Here is a 16,564-nt window from a genome sequence, read left to right as displayed (position 1 = left end):
GACCAACTGGATGTCCAAGAGGGCAAGTGGGGAGAACCCTTGGCGCCCGGGACCGGTTGGGGTCTCAATAAAAATAGCCAAATGGAAGGGTTATCAGTTACTTCATGCATACAGAGTGTTACTTTATCAAAACATAGACAAACTGCAAGGCCGCGCCACTTTTTTGTATCAGAGCTACAAATCGTCTCGCTTCTGTAAATCATGCTAGCTCGCTTTATGCTGCCAAGAAACTATTTTCTTTTCTTTTTTTCTTTTTTTCTTTTTTTTGTGTAACAAGGTATAAATACTCCGTGGTCCCTCTAAAACGCAAGGCACTCATCCCATCCTTGTGAGAGAGTGTCGTCCCTATACGAAATAAACCTTCTCTTGAAGATACCAACTGGTCTCTAATCTCATCTGTAAAACCGTGGGACATAACATCTCCATGTCTGATTTAGCAGCCGATTTTGGATCCACCTAATAGTTTTTCCATCTAGTCCACTTTTTATTAATTTACTTATCAGACTGTAGTGGGGCACTGTGTTGAAAGCTTTGCTAAAGTCTAGGTAGATTATATCCACAATGTTTCCTTTATCCATTTAAGTTACCCAGTAGAAAAGTGATTAAATTAGTCTGATAGGATTTTTGATGAATCCATGTTGGCTTCTATTAATCACTACATTTTCATCAAGATGCTTGCAGATGGATTTTTTAATAATTTGTTCCAGACTTTTTCCAAGGACTGAGGTCAGACTACCAGGTTTGTAGTTCCCAGGTTCATCTTTTTCCCCCTTTTTGAAGATGGGGACAATGTTAGCCCTTCTCCAGCCATCTGGCACTTCTGTTTTCCAAGATTTATTGAATATAATAGCCAGTGGTTCTGAGTTTCTCCACTAGCTCTTTTATGACTTTGAAATGGAGGTCATCAAGCCCTGGAGATTCGAATGTTTTTATTCCATCTAGGCTGGCTCATATGTGTTCCTCTTTAAAAGACTTTTGTTGTTCTTTTTTTTAAAGCACAATCGCATACATTTTAGACAGCCTAAATACACAGGCATTCCTGTATGTGTATGCTTAATAAATACAAGGAAGTGCAATCCTATTCATGTTTAAATAGAGGAAATGCATTTAAACACAGCAAAAATGCCCTACAACTCTTAGCCTTCCCGAGCCGTCACGGTCACGGGGTTGCGCCCTGCTTCAGTCAACTAAATACAAACGAGAAGCAAAGATTTTTACATTCTTTACTTCCGACCTGACTACAAATCTGCGTCTCCCCGCCCGTATCTTAGAAGAAACCAGACACTTTTAACGGATGCGGAAAGAGAGAAGTTTGCAATCGTCATTCTGGGTCGTGGAGGGCTGGGACGGCCCGTCCCGGAGGAACAAGGGCAACTCCGGCTCGTTCGGACGTTCGCCAGCTCCACGCCCAACTCCCCAGGCCGTTTGCTTCTCCGCGAATCGCTCGCCAGAGCCAGCCGGCGCCTCCCCGGCGGTTTTGGTTCCAGCCCGCTTCGCGGTTGTGCAAGCAGCTGCAACCGCAGAAGAAACGAAACTGTTCGCAGCCGCGGGAATTGAAAGCAGCCCAGCCCAACCGCCTGGACCTCGACCTCGCCAGGGAACACAAAGACCCTTGCTGCCGCCCCGTCGCTGGGACAAGCCGGGAGAGTGTCTGGTTGGTCCCCAGCCCGCGCTCAAGAGATCCGTCGGTGGCGTCCGTGGTCTCGCCCGCCTTGGCTGTAAGGCAGTTCAAAGAGGGACAGGATGAGCTAGAGACCGGCCCAAGCCCCGAAAAGTGCTCAGCTGGTCTGAACTGCATCCATTCCAGGTACTTATTCCTTTATTTTTATTTATGTTTAGATTTAGATCCCGCTTTTTTTCTTACAGAGAACTCGGAGCAGCTGACATTCTCTTCCTGCTGCTCTCAGTCTTATCCCCTCAACAACAACCCTGTAGAGAGGGTTGGGCTGAGAGTCTGTGACTGGCCCAAAGTTCACCCATTGGCTCCATGGCTGAGCAGGGACTAGAACCCAGATCGTCTGAGTCCCAGGCATGCGCTCTTAATAACTAAGAGAAGGGGCAGGTGAAGGATCCCATTTCCATGAGCGCAACTGTTTCAGCCTAAATCTGGATCCAGCTCCCTGTGTGTAAATGCATGGCTCCATTTCTTTCTAGGGTGCAGGCGTGTGCATCCAAGGATGGGCAATGCCGGGAGTTGGGGGGCTCCATTGTGTCTAAACTCGCACAGGATTGCCTCTTTGGATGCTGAGCAAGTTACTTGCAAGGTTGCATCCAGGAGGGGGACATGGTTAGAAAATGAAATGAGGACAGGCTGAGCCAAAGAATGGTTAAAATAGCAAAGCACCTCTTGCTGTAAAGGCTTCTCTCTGTGTAACCTTTAGGTTGGATTGTAGGCTCCAGAGGGCGGAGACTTCTTCTCTGCTTCGCCAGGCACCGTATGTGATACGGAGGGGCGTTACCACCCCTTGAAAAACAAGCGCAAAGAGCATTCACCATGAACGGAGGAAGGCACACTGGGGATGGGAAGTGCTGCGAGCTCGAGTGAACTTCAGAAGGCTTCCGGTTCTTCAGCTCTCCTGCGGGGAAGGATGGCGCCTGGGCAGCCCCCTCCCCCCTTGCTGATGGCAGCCCGCGCTCTTTCCGCCTTTTGCCAGCTCAGCTTCGCTCCGGCACGTGACCCCTTTTCCAATGACGCTTAGGAAATGACGCGACCAGCTCAGCTGCTGACTGGCTGCACTGAGACAGACTGCCTTCTTCGGGGCTTTTTGGATGCTGAAGCCCTAAAGTGAGGGAGCAGAGGAAGGGAGCCTTATCTGTCTGTCTATCGGAGGTTTTTATAGACTCTTCCCTTCAGCGTATACTCTCAGAACAGTTTGCAAATAATTGAAATAACACTTCCTCCCTGAAATCTTTTCTTGTTTGGTCACAAAGTCATGCCTGACCCCTCGCAGCCACATGGACCGCTGCACCCCAGGCTCTCCCGTCCTCCACTGTCTCCCGGAGCTCCCCACGCCCACCACGCCGTCCAGCGTGACCCCATCCAGCCACCTCCTCCTCTGCTGTCCCCTCCTCCTCTTGCCTTCAGTGGTTCCCAGCATCAGGGTCTTCTCCAGTGAGTCCATGAAATCATATCCAAATACAAAAATTGACAACCGTAACAAGAAATAATAATATGGAACATATTAGACCAGAGCAACAAATCATTATTTAGATAACAACCGAACCTCTAATCAGCTGTTAAAATAACGGGAATAAAAAGGTTTTGACCTGGTGGTGAAATGTGTAAAGTGTCAGTGCCAGATACACTTCCTTGAGGAGCTGATCCCATAAGCTGGGTGCCACTACCAAAAAGTCCCTGCCCCTTGTAGCTACCTTGCTTCCTTCTTTTAAAGATGTCTCTCAGAGACAGCCAAGAGAGCCAGCCAAGGAACTCAAGGTAGGGTTGCTGGGACTCCCTTTGTTTTGGCAGTGGCTTTTTGCTGTAAAAACTGCTTCCTTTGGCCACCCTTTCCCAGCTTCTCCCAGGGTCAACGTGAACTAAGGTGTAGTTGAAGTCCAAGCAGTGCTGGCTTTAGGGTTTGGAGGTCCTCGAGCAGGACACCTGCATGGCCTCCTCCCTCAGCAGCCTGCCTGCTCACGATCGTTGCCACCAGATCCTCTCATGCCACTACCTCTTCCTCTGACTGGCCGAGGTCCAGGGAGCATGGAGGCATCTGCCTCTGCTGCTCTTTCTAGCGTATGGGGTGGGGTGAGACACAGGTGAACCAGCAGGTGGCAAAGGTGGAGAGAGAGAACCTGTCTGGGGCGGCCTTGGCAACGGGCCCTTGCTGGAAGTGAGACCTTGGCCCTTGTTACACTGAGCCTGAATGCGACAGTTTGTCCCAGGCCCCACCTCTAGGTTTCCTCTGTGATGGTTTGGCTTGCTCTCTCCCCAGGAAGCCAGCGCTCTGCCAGGCAGACTAGCGAGTGGGCAGTGGAGCAGCCACAATGGCCTCGGTCCGGGAAGTGTCCAGCATCGCCGAGGACCTTCTGTGTCCCATCTGCCTCAGCATCTTCCAGGACCCCCATATGCTCGCCTGCAGCCACAACTTCTGCTTCTCCTGCCTGGAGAGCTGCTTCACCGCCAAGGGGCAGCATAAAGGATTGTGCCCCGAGTGCCGTGCCCCCTTTGACCTTCAGGATGCTGTGCGCAACAGGGTCCTGTCCAACCTGTCTGAGAAGGCCCAGCTCCTCAAGCTGGAAGAGGGTCTCCCTGCCGGCGGGGCTGGGAATCACTATTTTTGTGAGGAGCACGAGGAGCCGCTTAAACTCTTTTGCATCCAGGACGAGGTGCCCATCTGCGTGATCTGCCGGGACCTGCCCCAGCATCAAGGCCACAGCTTTTTGCCTTTCAGGAATGCTGTGAAAGTTTATCAGGTAGGCATGAATGAATGACGTCTGTGGGAATGCAATCTGCATGTACAGATGAGAGGGAGACACTTGCTTCATCTTCTAATGCAGAGGTGCCTGGTTGCTCACATTTGAACCACTGTGCCAGGTGGCTCAGGCTGCACATTCTCTGGAGGACCACACTTCCTTCTGTTGGCCCATTTTCCCACAATCACGAGATATTGGGTAGATTCCCAGCCTTTGTGCGGTTTTCCCCCTGTTCTGGCCAATACCTCTCCCAAGACTCAGGTACTAGCAGTAAGGGGATAAGCAGAAGTATGCAGCCTTTTTGAGCCTCGTCGCTTTTGCCCCATCGTCTGTTGGACCGCAGCATCCAAAGACTTCCCCAAAATGGAATGTGATCCTTGAGCTGGGATAGATTCTGCACTCCAGCAATACGCAAACTGAAAAACTTGGCTACCCTTTGAAACTTGCACTTACTTGAATGCTGCAACAGGGTTCCCCAATCAAAGAATCTGTACAAAAATGAGTGTATTAGGGAAAAGTGTATGTAGAAATACAAATGCTAGTGAAAATGACATTTAAAATGGATTCTATTTGGAAAAGAGTTTTCAAAACTGTGTACACTAGATAAAAGTGTATAAAAAGCATGCATTAGGAGAAATACTCACAAAAATGTCTATGTAATTATAATCTCAGATTTTGTGATGAACTGAATTTAAAACTGACTTTAAAATTTAAAAATGAGAAACACAGACCCCCAACCAGAAAGATCCATCCATCCCTCATTAGAAGTGTTTTATAAGAGCTCCAGAGCACTGGCTCGAGAGGCCAAAGGGCTCAATTTGATGGGGCAGGAAGATGATGATCTGGTAGTGAGGGATCTGACCTTGACTATTTTGTCATGGTCAGATCACTTCCCTGTGAGGTTTAAACTTGGGGCCAGTTTTACCTCCATAAGGTTGATGAGGTCCCTGAATGGGAACTGTCCAGAGTGGTGTCTGGTCCATCTTTATTGGACGAACTTCAATTACTGTGGCCTGAGGAGGTGGGCAAGGTGCTTGGACTAGTCTGACCCACCACTCGTTTACTCAACCCTTGCCCCTCATGGCTGTTCATCATACCCAAAGACAGGATATGCACCTGGGTCCAGGACAGTACCAACACCTCTCTGAGGGGGGGTCCGGCCCCTGCCACCTTGAAGTAGGCAGTGATCAGGCCCATCCTGAAGGGGGCAACCCTGGGCCCAGAGATAGCCACCAATGATAGGCCCATGGCTAATATCCCATTTTTGGGCAAGGTACTTGAGCAGGAGGTGGCCGGACAACTCCAGGTGCTGTTGGAGGAAGCTGACCATCTGGACCCATTTCAGTCTGGTTTCAGGCCTGGCTATGGAACTGAAACTGCTTTGGTCGCCCTGTACGATGACCTGTGCAGGGAGAGGGACGGGGGAGTGTGTCCCTGTTGGTTCTCCTGGACCTCTCAGAGGCTTTCGATACCATCGACCATGGTATCCTCCTAGATAGGCTGGCTGAGTTGGGAGTGGGTGGCACTGCTTTGTGCTGGTTCCACTCCTACCTGGCTGGCCAATTCCAGAAGGTGGTGCTGGGGGACTACGGCTCTGCGCCATGGCAGCTGCCCCATGGAGCTCCACAGGGTTCCATTTTGTCCCCCATGCTCTTCAACATCTACATGAGACCACTGGGAGAGGTCATTTGGTGCTTTGGGCTGTGGAGTCACCAGTGGCTGTCCTTAATCAGTGCCTGGCGGGGGTAATGGGCTGGATGAGGGCCAACAAACTAAGGCTCATTCCAGACAAGACAGAGGTCCTGTTGGTAGGCGCTTCAGCCTTTTGGGTAAGTGATGTGAGCCCTGTTCTGGACAGGGTTGCACTCCCCCTAAAGGACAGGGTGCGCAGTTTGGGAGCGCTTTTCCGCCTGGAGCCGTCCCTGGAGTCTCAGATGGCAACAGTGGCAAAAAGCGCTTTCCTTCAGCTGTGGCTGATCCATCAATTGCGTCCTTACCTGGTGCCTAGCGATGGGACCCACGCTCTGGTAACTTCCCGACTGAACTATTGTTACGTGCACTACATGGGGCTGCCCTTGAAGATGGTCTGGATACCTCAATTGGTTCTGAATAGAACTGCCAGGACGCAACGCCAGTCCTTTACTACCTATACTGGCTACCAATTGAAGTCTGAGCACAATTTAAGGTGCTGGTGATGACCTATAAAGCCCTAAACGGCTTGGGACCTGGATATCTGAAGGAACATCTCCTTCCTTATGTGCCTTCCTGCCCCTTAAGATCTGGTGCAGAGGTCCTACTTTGGGAGTCCTCCCTGAAGGAGATTAGTAGGGTGGCTGCCTGGAGAAGGGCCTTCTTGGTGGTGGCACCCCAGTTACAGAATGTGCTCCCCAGAGAGGTTTGCTGGTGCTGACTCTGTATTCTTTTCAGCACCAGGCTAAAACCTTTTATTTACCCATTGATTAGGTTTTTAATGTATGATTTTATTATTGGATGCTATGCTTCATTTTTATCCTGTTTTTACTGTAAGACTGTCCTGATACAGTAGTAGTCAGACAGCATGCAAAAACCTTAAATAAATAAATTCCTCTTCCTACAAAATCTGAGTGACGTTTCTGGTTTCAAACTGACCTCAAGCATTTGGATGACAGCCAATGTCCAGAGATCCTGGAGCTGAACAAGCAACAGCATCTTCTGTTCCGTCAGCCTGTCACACCGATGAAGCAGTCAGGTGGATGGCAGAGGTTCAGGTGCCAGCCTTCTTGGCCTTCCAGGCTTTAACCCCTTCTTCCCCAACCTCCTCTTAGTGTGCTATACTACAGCGCTCATCGCCCCCTGCCAGTTGTCCGCATATTTGGACAGATGCTCTGCCCACAGCCCCCTCAGTGCAGTAGCGAATCGGCAGCCAGTCTTGACTGCTGTAGAGTATGTGGAGGCATCTCCTACCCACTTCCAGCAACAAAACAGCACCCAAAAGCAGCATTTCTTTTCCCCTCTCAATAATTTTATCTCCCCCTCATTTTTATGTTATTTTCACATATAAACATTTAAGTATTTTTATTTATGAATTCATTTGCTGCACAGGAAAAGCTGAAGGCGTCTCAAACGCTTCTGGAGAATGGGGAGAAGTGGGCTGCAGAAACTCAGTCTCAGCAGCTGAAGGAGATGGAGAAACTGGAGGTAAATTGAAGAGGGGGAGCAAGTGCATGTCAGGGTTTGGGTGAGCCCAGGGCAGAAAGGGAGGGTGATCTGGAGAGCTGAGCATCCAGACCAGAAAGGAGGCCTTTCTCGCAGTGGGAGGCCCTTTGCAGTGCAGGGCACTCTTGATGTTTCACTGATCTTCCGTTGCTTTCTCAGCCCCAGTTCAACTGGGTTCCCAATTCAGCCTTCCATTTGGGAGGGAGTTCTGTGTGCGGTGTCCCGGTTAGGCGCACCCCCATCACAGACGTGAAGCTGCCATCAGCACAAGTCCGTGTGCCGCTGTTTGTCTGGTATGTCTGTGCCATGAGCCACAGGGTGTTCCCAGAAGGCCAAACCCAGCTCCATTTCCAGCTGCTGGTATCCCCATGGAAACCAAAGCTTGAACTGTTCCAGGGCCCGAGGTCAGCGTCAAGGGAAGGCTGGCTGGGTGCCTGCCAAGGGCCCACACGCCAGCGGAGCCCCACTGGCAAGAGTGCTGTGAGTGTCAGCCTGGGGATTCAGGAGATCCACTTTCTAGATCCACTCAGCCATGATGCTCACTGGGTGCTTTTGGGCCAGTCACTTACTCACAGCCTAACCGACCTCACAGGGTGGTTGCCGGGAGGAGAAACTGAAGCTAAGCTTCCTCAGATTCTCCATGAGAGGAAAATGGCAGGATGTAAATGCAGCTTAACCAAAAGGAGGCACAAGAAGTTGCCCCTCGTCACCATTGGGCCTGCCAGGCAAGCAAGGGATGGCCAGGAGGAGGAGGAGGGTGAGGTGGCCTCTGCAGTGAGGAGGGGGAGTCCCTGGTGGAGGGACCTGCCGAGAGCTGGCTGACTTCTGCAGGAGGAAGGGACCTGTCCGATGCTGGAGGATCCCTTTTCCCTGCCACAGCCCAGTGTTCTGCCAGGAGGCAGGGGTTCTTTTGGGATTTGGAGGCAATGAGCATGCCAGTAGGTGAAGGAAAAGTCATGCTTTATTTAAGGAATAAGAGTATCTATAGGCAAACAAAACAGCATTTATACCTTGCAAGAATATCTTCTCCCCCTTTCAGCTGCCAGGAGCCCCGGTTAGGCAGAGAGAGAGATCTCAGACCATCAGTCACACAGCATCAGGCACCTGATCTGTGTAGAAACTCCCAAATTCAAACTCTCACCCCCCTGGTTTTATAGTTGAATGCTTCTGACTCGCAAACTTCTATTCTATGCATGCCCAGCACCTGGCCTTTGAGCTAAACAACTCCAGATTAATCTAGGATCCTCCCGAATGCTCTATGCCTGGGAGAATAGAAGATGAGAAACATAAACACATTCCACTGTGTAACTGAAGACTCAACATAAATCAACATACTTGATCATGGCACCATGAGAAGAGATGGGACATGTCACCTAACTCCTCGCCAGACAATAATCTTCCGCATGTTTTCCCATACACCCAGTCATCCCATTCAGCAGGGATTCCTGACTGTGTGGAGGATTTCCAGGGGACTAGAGGGGTCGTCCTGGGAAAGAGAGGATGGGAAGACCACTCCCTCCAACTCAGTTGAATCCAACTTCATCAAAGTGGCTTCACAGTTAAAACTTACTCATGAACAAATGAAACCCCACTGATGCAAGGGTCTAGTTTATGAATTTGTAGCTCTGGACTGAGCCCAACATGTGAATCTGATTCAACCCAACATTTTTCTGCAGTAACCCACCCAGAGCCTTAGCTTAGGAGTTTAGTCAAGCAAGCAAGCAAAATGTTGTATGGCGCGATTTTACAGACGAGACCAGAGACTGGTTGGAATTATCGAGAGGGATTTATTTACCTGCCGGCAGGGACCATGCACTCGTGAGAGTGTGGTGCTGAGCAGATTGAAGGCAGGATTTTTATACTCTTTTACACGGATGGCTATGCAGGTGCTTGAATAACAGCGAACAATAGGGGAAATCCACTGAGCTACATTCGCACACATTTTTTTATGCTAAAGCAAGCAAGCGAGTGTACAGGGCGTGACGTTATGCTAGAGCGTAGCAACAAAGGCTGCTTTGTGGTCAGCCTTGCGTAGCATGCACATTCGTTGGGGTTCTTGTTCTTACGCGAACAAGACACTCTGATCATGCTTCTTACCTGTGACGAGCCATGCCCTAGCTGCATGTTCGATGAAGAGGGGGGTTACAACACAAAACAGCTGATGTGGATGTGTGGCTGACCTGGTGAGTCTAATGGTTGAGCAAGGATGTGATCCTGGGTCTGCCTGATTCCTGCCTGCCATTTGGACTACTGCACTCACCATGCGTGCAGGAGCAGGCAAGCGGGGGCCCTGCAGCTGGTCCGCTCTACAGTTCGCATCAGTCCCAGCCCACATGGCCAACGCAGCCCAAAATGTCTGGAAGGCATCAGCTTATCCACCCTAGCCAGGCTGTCTCTGTATGGATTGTGGTGGGGCAAAGAATAACTCCCTTTGAGAGCTCCTTCCCCATTTTGTACGCCAACAAGGGGCAGCTTGCAAAGTGGCAATGTGTGGTGACACATTGACTGCCTGCTCCTCATGAGTGGAAGTGTCCAGAGATGAACATGCCTTTGAATTCTTCTTGGTTTCTGCACAGAACCAGAGCCTGAATCTATGTGGCAACATCTTCATTGGGTTTGAGGAACTCCGTGAAATTTTGAACGAGCAAGAGGAAAGCATGTTGGAGACTGTAAAAGAAATGAAGGAGGACAACCTGGCCAGAATGACCAAGAGGCTGGAGTATCTGAAAGCATATGCAGCGTCTCACACTGAGACCATTTCCAGCATCCGAGCCGCACTGAAGTTAACTAGTGAATTTGCTTTCCTGAAGGTGGGTCTCAGGGCCTTCCACTGGGGTTACTGGAGGAATTGGCAATGGACCCAAATGAACCTCGACTTTCTAGCACCTCTCACAGATTAGTTCATTTTAGGGAAAACTTTTACTCTGGGGAATAAGCACATTTTCCATTGCCAAAGCAGCAATATTTTTTTGGTAAGAACACAGCTTGTCTTTGCAGACATTTACATGCACTCTGAAGCACGCACACGCAAGTGTGTAAGCTGCAATTTCTGTATACAACTGACCAGTGATGTGGGCAATTTCAGGCAGCTGAAGAGATGTGACATCATACTTTCCCCTTCCAGATCTGTGCTGTTCTAGGATTTAAAATAGATGCATTCATTGTTGTTCTACTAGTGGCAGAGGGAGCCAACATACAAGCACTCATGTAACCCTCTAAGAGTGGGCAGGAGAGAGACTTCCAGGTGTTTCAGGCATCAGCTCTTGGCATCCCATGACCACTGGACATGCTGCAGGAGCATCTGATTGTTGAAACCAGAACATCTGGATTTCAAACTTGGTTTCTCACCCCTGCTTTAAAAATAAGGTGGTGAGCACCAGCCAGGGCAGCTTTTTCCTTGCTACTATTGTGAAATAGGTTTTCCCCCTTTCACACATTCAAACCCACAGACCTTTCTTGTAAAAAGCGCTTTATTGACCAAAGTGTTTCCCAGAAGCACAACCACCTTGACTGAATATCTGAGCATGCATGGAGGGGTTTGTTGAAGCCAGTCTCGTATTTACTTCCAAGAACTCTCCTGCTGAGTATGTTATGGGTGGAGTATATTTGGGCCCTCTCCTTTTGAGAGGGACCTTCTGGAAACAAGCCTGCCTCCCCTCTGTATGGCAATCCCCTAACTGGGCCGTTGTCCTTCACCGATGTCGTGTCAGGAGGTCGAGAGCCATACCTGCCTTGCCTGTCTCTGAGAGACTCGCCTGCTCCAGGGCTCTTCCCACGAACTGCAGCTCTTGCTTCTTCACAGAGGCTGCCTCTGGGGCACCTGGCCTTGAGATACGCACCTCTGCTTCTCTCATCTCGATGTCTGGGTTTGGCCCGCGTGGAGCCTCCCCCCTCCCTCCCACGGCTGCTCCCCAACGGCAGCCCCCTCCCCCCAGGAATGCATGCCAAGAGCAACTGCCCTCCCCACTCGCAACAGCTCCTGCCCAGCTGGAACTGCTGTTCCAGCAAGTGCAGGCAGGCTGAGAATGTAGCGGGACGCGCCCTGGCCTCGAGGGAAGCCCTGCTGGATCAGCTGGCACTCGCTCGCTCCCCAGTCCAGTGCAAAGGCGTGTACTGCAAAACCCTTGCATGGCTTCTCTGACTGGGTGGCAGCCTCCCACTTGGCCGACCAGTTTGCTTCAGCTGCACAGGAGGTCTGGAAGGAGCACCTGCCGCCCCGTCAGCTTCGATGTGAGAAATTGCTTTGACGAGCCTTTCCAGAGATTCACCCATTGGTTTCTCTTCTCCCCAGGGCACCAAGGAACTGCTGGGACGGTGAGCATCCATATTGCATGTGACATAATTACTTGTGGCAGATCCAGACCAGATGGGGGGCACGTTCTATAATGGTGAATCCTCTTTTCAGTTAAGGTCTCCCCGGAGAAGAACTACCAGGCTTACCAGACCTGGCATCCTCCAGATGTGTTGAACTATGCCTCCAGCTTCCATAAATCTGGCCCTCTGGGGCTGCCAGAATGGTGACACTCCCGTCCCTTGACCCCAGGCCCACCCCACCGCAAACCCTGGTTTGTTGGTTTCCTGGCTGTTCTGTGCTTTCTCCCATGCTGAATGCTCGAAGTGCCTCTCCTCAGTCAGGGGAGGGCAACCTCTGCCTTGGGAGAGGCAGTGCCACTCTTTAGCCGAATATACCACTCAAATGGTGCCCTCTCAGCTTCCCCAAAATTGGAATTCAGACCTAGGGCCGAAAGGGCACAGGCTTCTGCTCAGTGGTATATAAAATCTACCCACCATCAGCCCAACCTGTGACAATCTCGGGCTGCTTCCATTCCTGCCCTTTGGTCTCTTTGGAGCTGAAGAACTGGGGTATCAAACCTCAGATGTTTTTCATCTTTTTCTCCATGCAGAATCCAGGATTGTCTAAATGAAAAAGGTGGTGAAGCAGATGAGGGAAGCCAGAGGGCTAAGGAAGATGAAGAGAAACAGAGCCAAGCTGAGCAGGATAATGAAAACCGGGCTGGGAGCAAAGGAGACCAAGTCCTTGATGGTGAAGGAGAAGCTGATGAAGAAGCCACTCGGTATGCTGAGGAAGATGAGGAGGGAGACATCGTGCCCATTGATCCAGGCCTTGAAGAGCTGCAAGAGTTCCTTCATTTTGAGAGCTGGAAGGAAATGGTGAGAAGCATTGGCCTCAGGGAGGTGGATGTCCCAGACTCTGTTCACGACTTCCCACCCCCGGAGGAAGATATGCTCCCACCTGAAGGCAGCAGCACCTGTGAGGCAGCCAAGGAAGAAGCAGAAGCCGCTGTGGCCAGGCCTGCAGAAGCCAGCCCCTGCGCCCCAGGCAGAGGGTCCCTTGGTGGGCACAGCAGTGGACCAAGGTCCACGCATAGGATGCCGGGCTCATTGTTCAGCGTTCCACGGCATCCATTCCCACCGTTGCCCTTTTGCAGTTGGGCACCCATGCAAACGTGGAGGGCTGCCAGGGCACATAGAGGAACACCTCAAAAGCCACAGGGCTGGCACACATGGCGAGACTGGGCAGATCCTTGGAAGCAGTTCTCCCACCCCCAGCAGGGGCAAGGCAGGAGATACCCTCAAGGCATGCAGAGAGCCCAAGCCAGTGGTGGGGAGTCTTCAAAGAAAGAGCCCCCCAAGCCCAGAGAAGCCCATGCTTCAGGGCAAAGGAAGGAGGAGTTTAATAAGCACATGGCTCAATCCAGCAGGGCCCCTGCTGCGGGGCAAGGCCAGGGGGCTGTGAGGAACCCACCAGCCCGCCACCCAGGCAAAGCCTCAGGAGGGAGGGGGGCTCAGAGCAGGCCACAGACACCCCACCGTGGGGGCTACGGTCGTGGCTGGGGCTCTGGCTCAGCAAGAGGCGCCTGGAACAAATAGCTACTCTTCCTCAGAAGTGTCCACATTTCCTCACTAATAGAAGGTGCTTGTCTAAACATGCTAATGAAGGGAGCAAGCGACTGTTTGTTCCAGAGCTCCTTTGGGGCACATGGACTGCATGGCCCTTGCACCATTCACTTTCCCAGCCTCTGTTTTGAGGGCTGCAGTGTGGAGTTGACTGAGCTGTTTATCTCTTTAGGGTCCTTTTCTATCTTGTCTTGATCTGCCGGGAAAGAGAAAAGGAGTGTGCAGGCAAAGACCAGCCTCCAACAATACAGACTCTGTTTACATGTTGGGGTTGGATCCAAATGTAGGCACACCTAAAGCTGACCTCTTGAAATCAGTGGGGCACACAATAGTCACAACTAGCTCTATGGTCCACTGATTTCAGTGGATCCGTTTGACATGTGACACAGTTGTTTCTCTCAGGACACAGCTCGGGTATCTTTACATGTTGAAGATACCCAAGATGTTCCGCCTTCACATCTTCACAAGGCAGAATGCACAGGGTTTTCTCTAACAGATGTGGGAGGGGGGAATCACTGCTGCTCTGAAAAGACATCCCCACCTAAGGCCATTGGTTGAGAAGTGGTGACGTCATATAACGCTAACAAATGTTGTGCTTCATCAAGAGAATGGACGATTGCCGAATCACGTGGTTATATCGTGCGACATTTGCTGTGTGTGTTCAGTATAGTTTTATTGTTTGTAGCTGATGGCTGTGTTGTAACACCACAGCTGTATGAGAAATAAGAGAGACTTATCTATTCAACTAGCATCTAATTTGTTCCATAGACACTGACAATCTAGGGAATCTAAAGCAGGTGATACGTTTACAGAAGCAGACACAGAAACTGAGGGAGTCCGAAGGGGCCTCCCGGGCCATCTAGTCTGACCCTCCCCAGCTCCAGCCAGCTCCGCTTATGACATGCTTACCATGTGCATGTCCAGCCTATCCTTGAACTCCCTCACCAATGGGGCTTCAACCACCTCCCATGGTGGGCCATTTATGTATTTTTGAATAAGCTAATTCAAGACAAAGCACTAATGGATCATGTTGTACCCCTTACAAAAGCTGGCCAAGCACTGGCGATAGAACTGGCTGTTCTTCCACCAGTTCTAATCCAGCCACAAGAAATGGTGCATATACTTTGGCAGGAACGTCAAGCAAGCTACTGGATGATTATTTTGATTTTGAGGGCCCTGTCAATCACCTTTCATAACTTGGCACTACCGTGCTGGATGTCCAACCATCTGGCAACATTCACACCTGCCTAGGTAATGTTTGACCTACAAACCTGCAGTCAAAACAGGTCATGACTGGGGTACCAGCTTGAAAGCTGGTGAGTGAGCTCTTGATCTGATATTCCCATGTGTTCTTTGCTTGATCTGGTATTCCCTGTGCCTCTCTTCTCTGCCCTCTTCTTGTGGCACATTCAGATGGCACTGTACAGGGTCTGAGCAGAAGGGGACAAGGATGTCCAAACTCCACCGCTATTTATATTGCATTCATCATGACAAAGCCAAGCTGCATCCATCTTGCCCTTCGATTCTGTATCCCTCCCACCCAATTCACAGACCAACTCAGACAAAAGTACTGTACAAAATGCAAAGCGTTTTATTTCACCACATAAATGGAAAGGACTAAAAAACCCCAAACATCTATATATTAGTGTAAAAAATCTGTCTATTTTCTTTTCTTCAAATATATACACATCCTGATGCACATTACAAATAAACAAACAACTATGAGTATCTGCAGGGGAACCTGGGGGGAAAAGGCGGATGGGGGAATCTGACAGGGTAAGCATAGAGGAGAGTTCATGAAATGGTGGTGCACTGATTGGCATAATGTGCTACCGAAACCTCTTGAAAGAGAAATATACATCTAATAAGATGAGTCATTTAAACAACTGAAAATATCTGAACCACTGATCTGCTGCGATTAAGCAAAAGTTAACCATGACTAGACCTGTAATCCCATGTACATTTCCTTGAAAGAAAACCCCATTCAGTTCAGTGGGATGTCTTCCTGAGAAAGCATGCTTAGGATTGTGGTGTACATCCCATTGCAGTCCAGGCATATCTTCTGCACACGGAAGTCTTCTTCCAAGTACAGAAGGGTTTTTCAGGCTTAATCCAAGAAATTTGGGCAGTTTAAGAAAACTGAAATCCCAAAGAGCAAAGCATTGCTCAAGCGGTTTACAGGGCCTCGAGATGCATACTAGCACACGGTCACGGCACAACCTCTTCCGCTGAGTTTGCACAATGGTTTCTGGAATAGTGCCACTGTCGGGATTGCCACCACTGACACAGTTCCAAATCCAGCCTATTAAAAGCAACAGAATGGGACTTGACCCACAATCCAGAGCATGCTGCCTAGCAGGCAGCCCCACGGACTTCAACGCGACACATGAATAAACACACATAGGAATGGACTAAAGTCATAACTTTTGAAGGATGAACTTCAGTACATATAAAAGTGTCACTTATGTTTTCTCTTGGTTACTTATAAAATGTACCTGTCAAAAGCAGAAACATAAAGCACAGAAAGCTCCAAAACATTTTGATGACCCATTCTGAGAATCTCCCACCCTTCCCCTAAACTGTTTGCTACAACTATTCATTTAAGCCAACCTTACATTTGTGAAGATATCTAATCATTTCAGTCATTAGCCTTATGTTCTGTGTGTGTTTTTCTGGCTTAGCAAAGGAAACGACACGTGCAGGGGCTTTTCCTCCCCTTCTCGCTAAACGGTATTGGCAAGAGCAAAGCTTATGCGCTGATGATCTCGTAGGGGTCAGTTGCCTCTGTGGACTGGATTCAGCCCAGGCCTATGGTCAAGGCTGTCTGCACATGGATGCCGTGCTGTGAGCACAGCTATGGCGCTGGCTCGCAGGGCACGTCCTTGAGGCAACTCACGGCGGGATCACAGCGAGGGGAAAACACAGACCGACTCCCCGAGATGCTCTGCTTGCTTTGGAAAAGTGCATCTTTTCCCCCACCACTTTGTACAGTACAGTATCTACAATCATGTCACCTCAAGTCTCCAGGAAAAAG

At 50.0% G+C, this 16,564-nt stretch overlaps 1 protein-coding gene across 2 annotated transcripts; it reads left to right on the top strand.

Annotated features, from left to right (window-relative positions):
- Window positions 1–1,337: 1,337 nt before the first annotated feature.
- Window positions 1,338–14,275, top strand: LOC123017931 (E3 ubiquitin-protein ligase TRIM31-like). Of its 2 annotated transcripts, XM_044419614.1 has the most exons (7): window positions 1,338–1,807; window positions 2,382–3,112; window positions 3,936–4,416; window positions 7,498–7,593; window positions 10,188–10,421; window positions 11,903–11,925; window positions 12,516–14,275. In XM_044419614.1, the coding sequence occupies exons 3-7, from the start codon at window positions 3,988–3,990 to the stop codon at window positions 13,501–13,503; spliced, it is 1,770 nt and encodes a 589-aa protein (XP_044275549.1). In that variant the 5' UTR covers window positions 1,338–1,807; window positions 2,382–3,112; window positions 3,936–3,987; the 3' UTR covers window positions 13,504–14,275. The 2 variants fall into 2 exon arrangements, with proteins under 2 accessions (XP_044275549.1, XP_044275548.1); XM_044419613.1 differs by lacking the exon at window positions 2,382–3,112 and having other exon boundaries at window positions 1,339–1,807.
- The last annotated feature ends 2,289 nt before the right edge of the window (window positions 14,276–16,564 follow it).

Source organism: Varanus komodoensis, unplaced genomic scaffold, assembly GCF_004798865.1.
Source record: "Varanus komodoensis strain SLA01 unplaced genomic scaffold, ASM479886v1 scaffold105, whole genome shotgun sequence".
NCBI classification, from domain to species: Eukaryota; Metazoa; Chordata; class Lepidosauria; order Squamata; family Varanidae; genus Varanus; species Varanus komodoensis.
The sequence above is the reverse complement of the archived record's forward strand: the minus strand, read 5'-3'. Positions and strand labels throughout refer to the sequence as shown.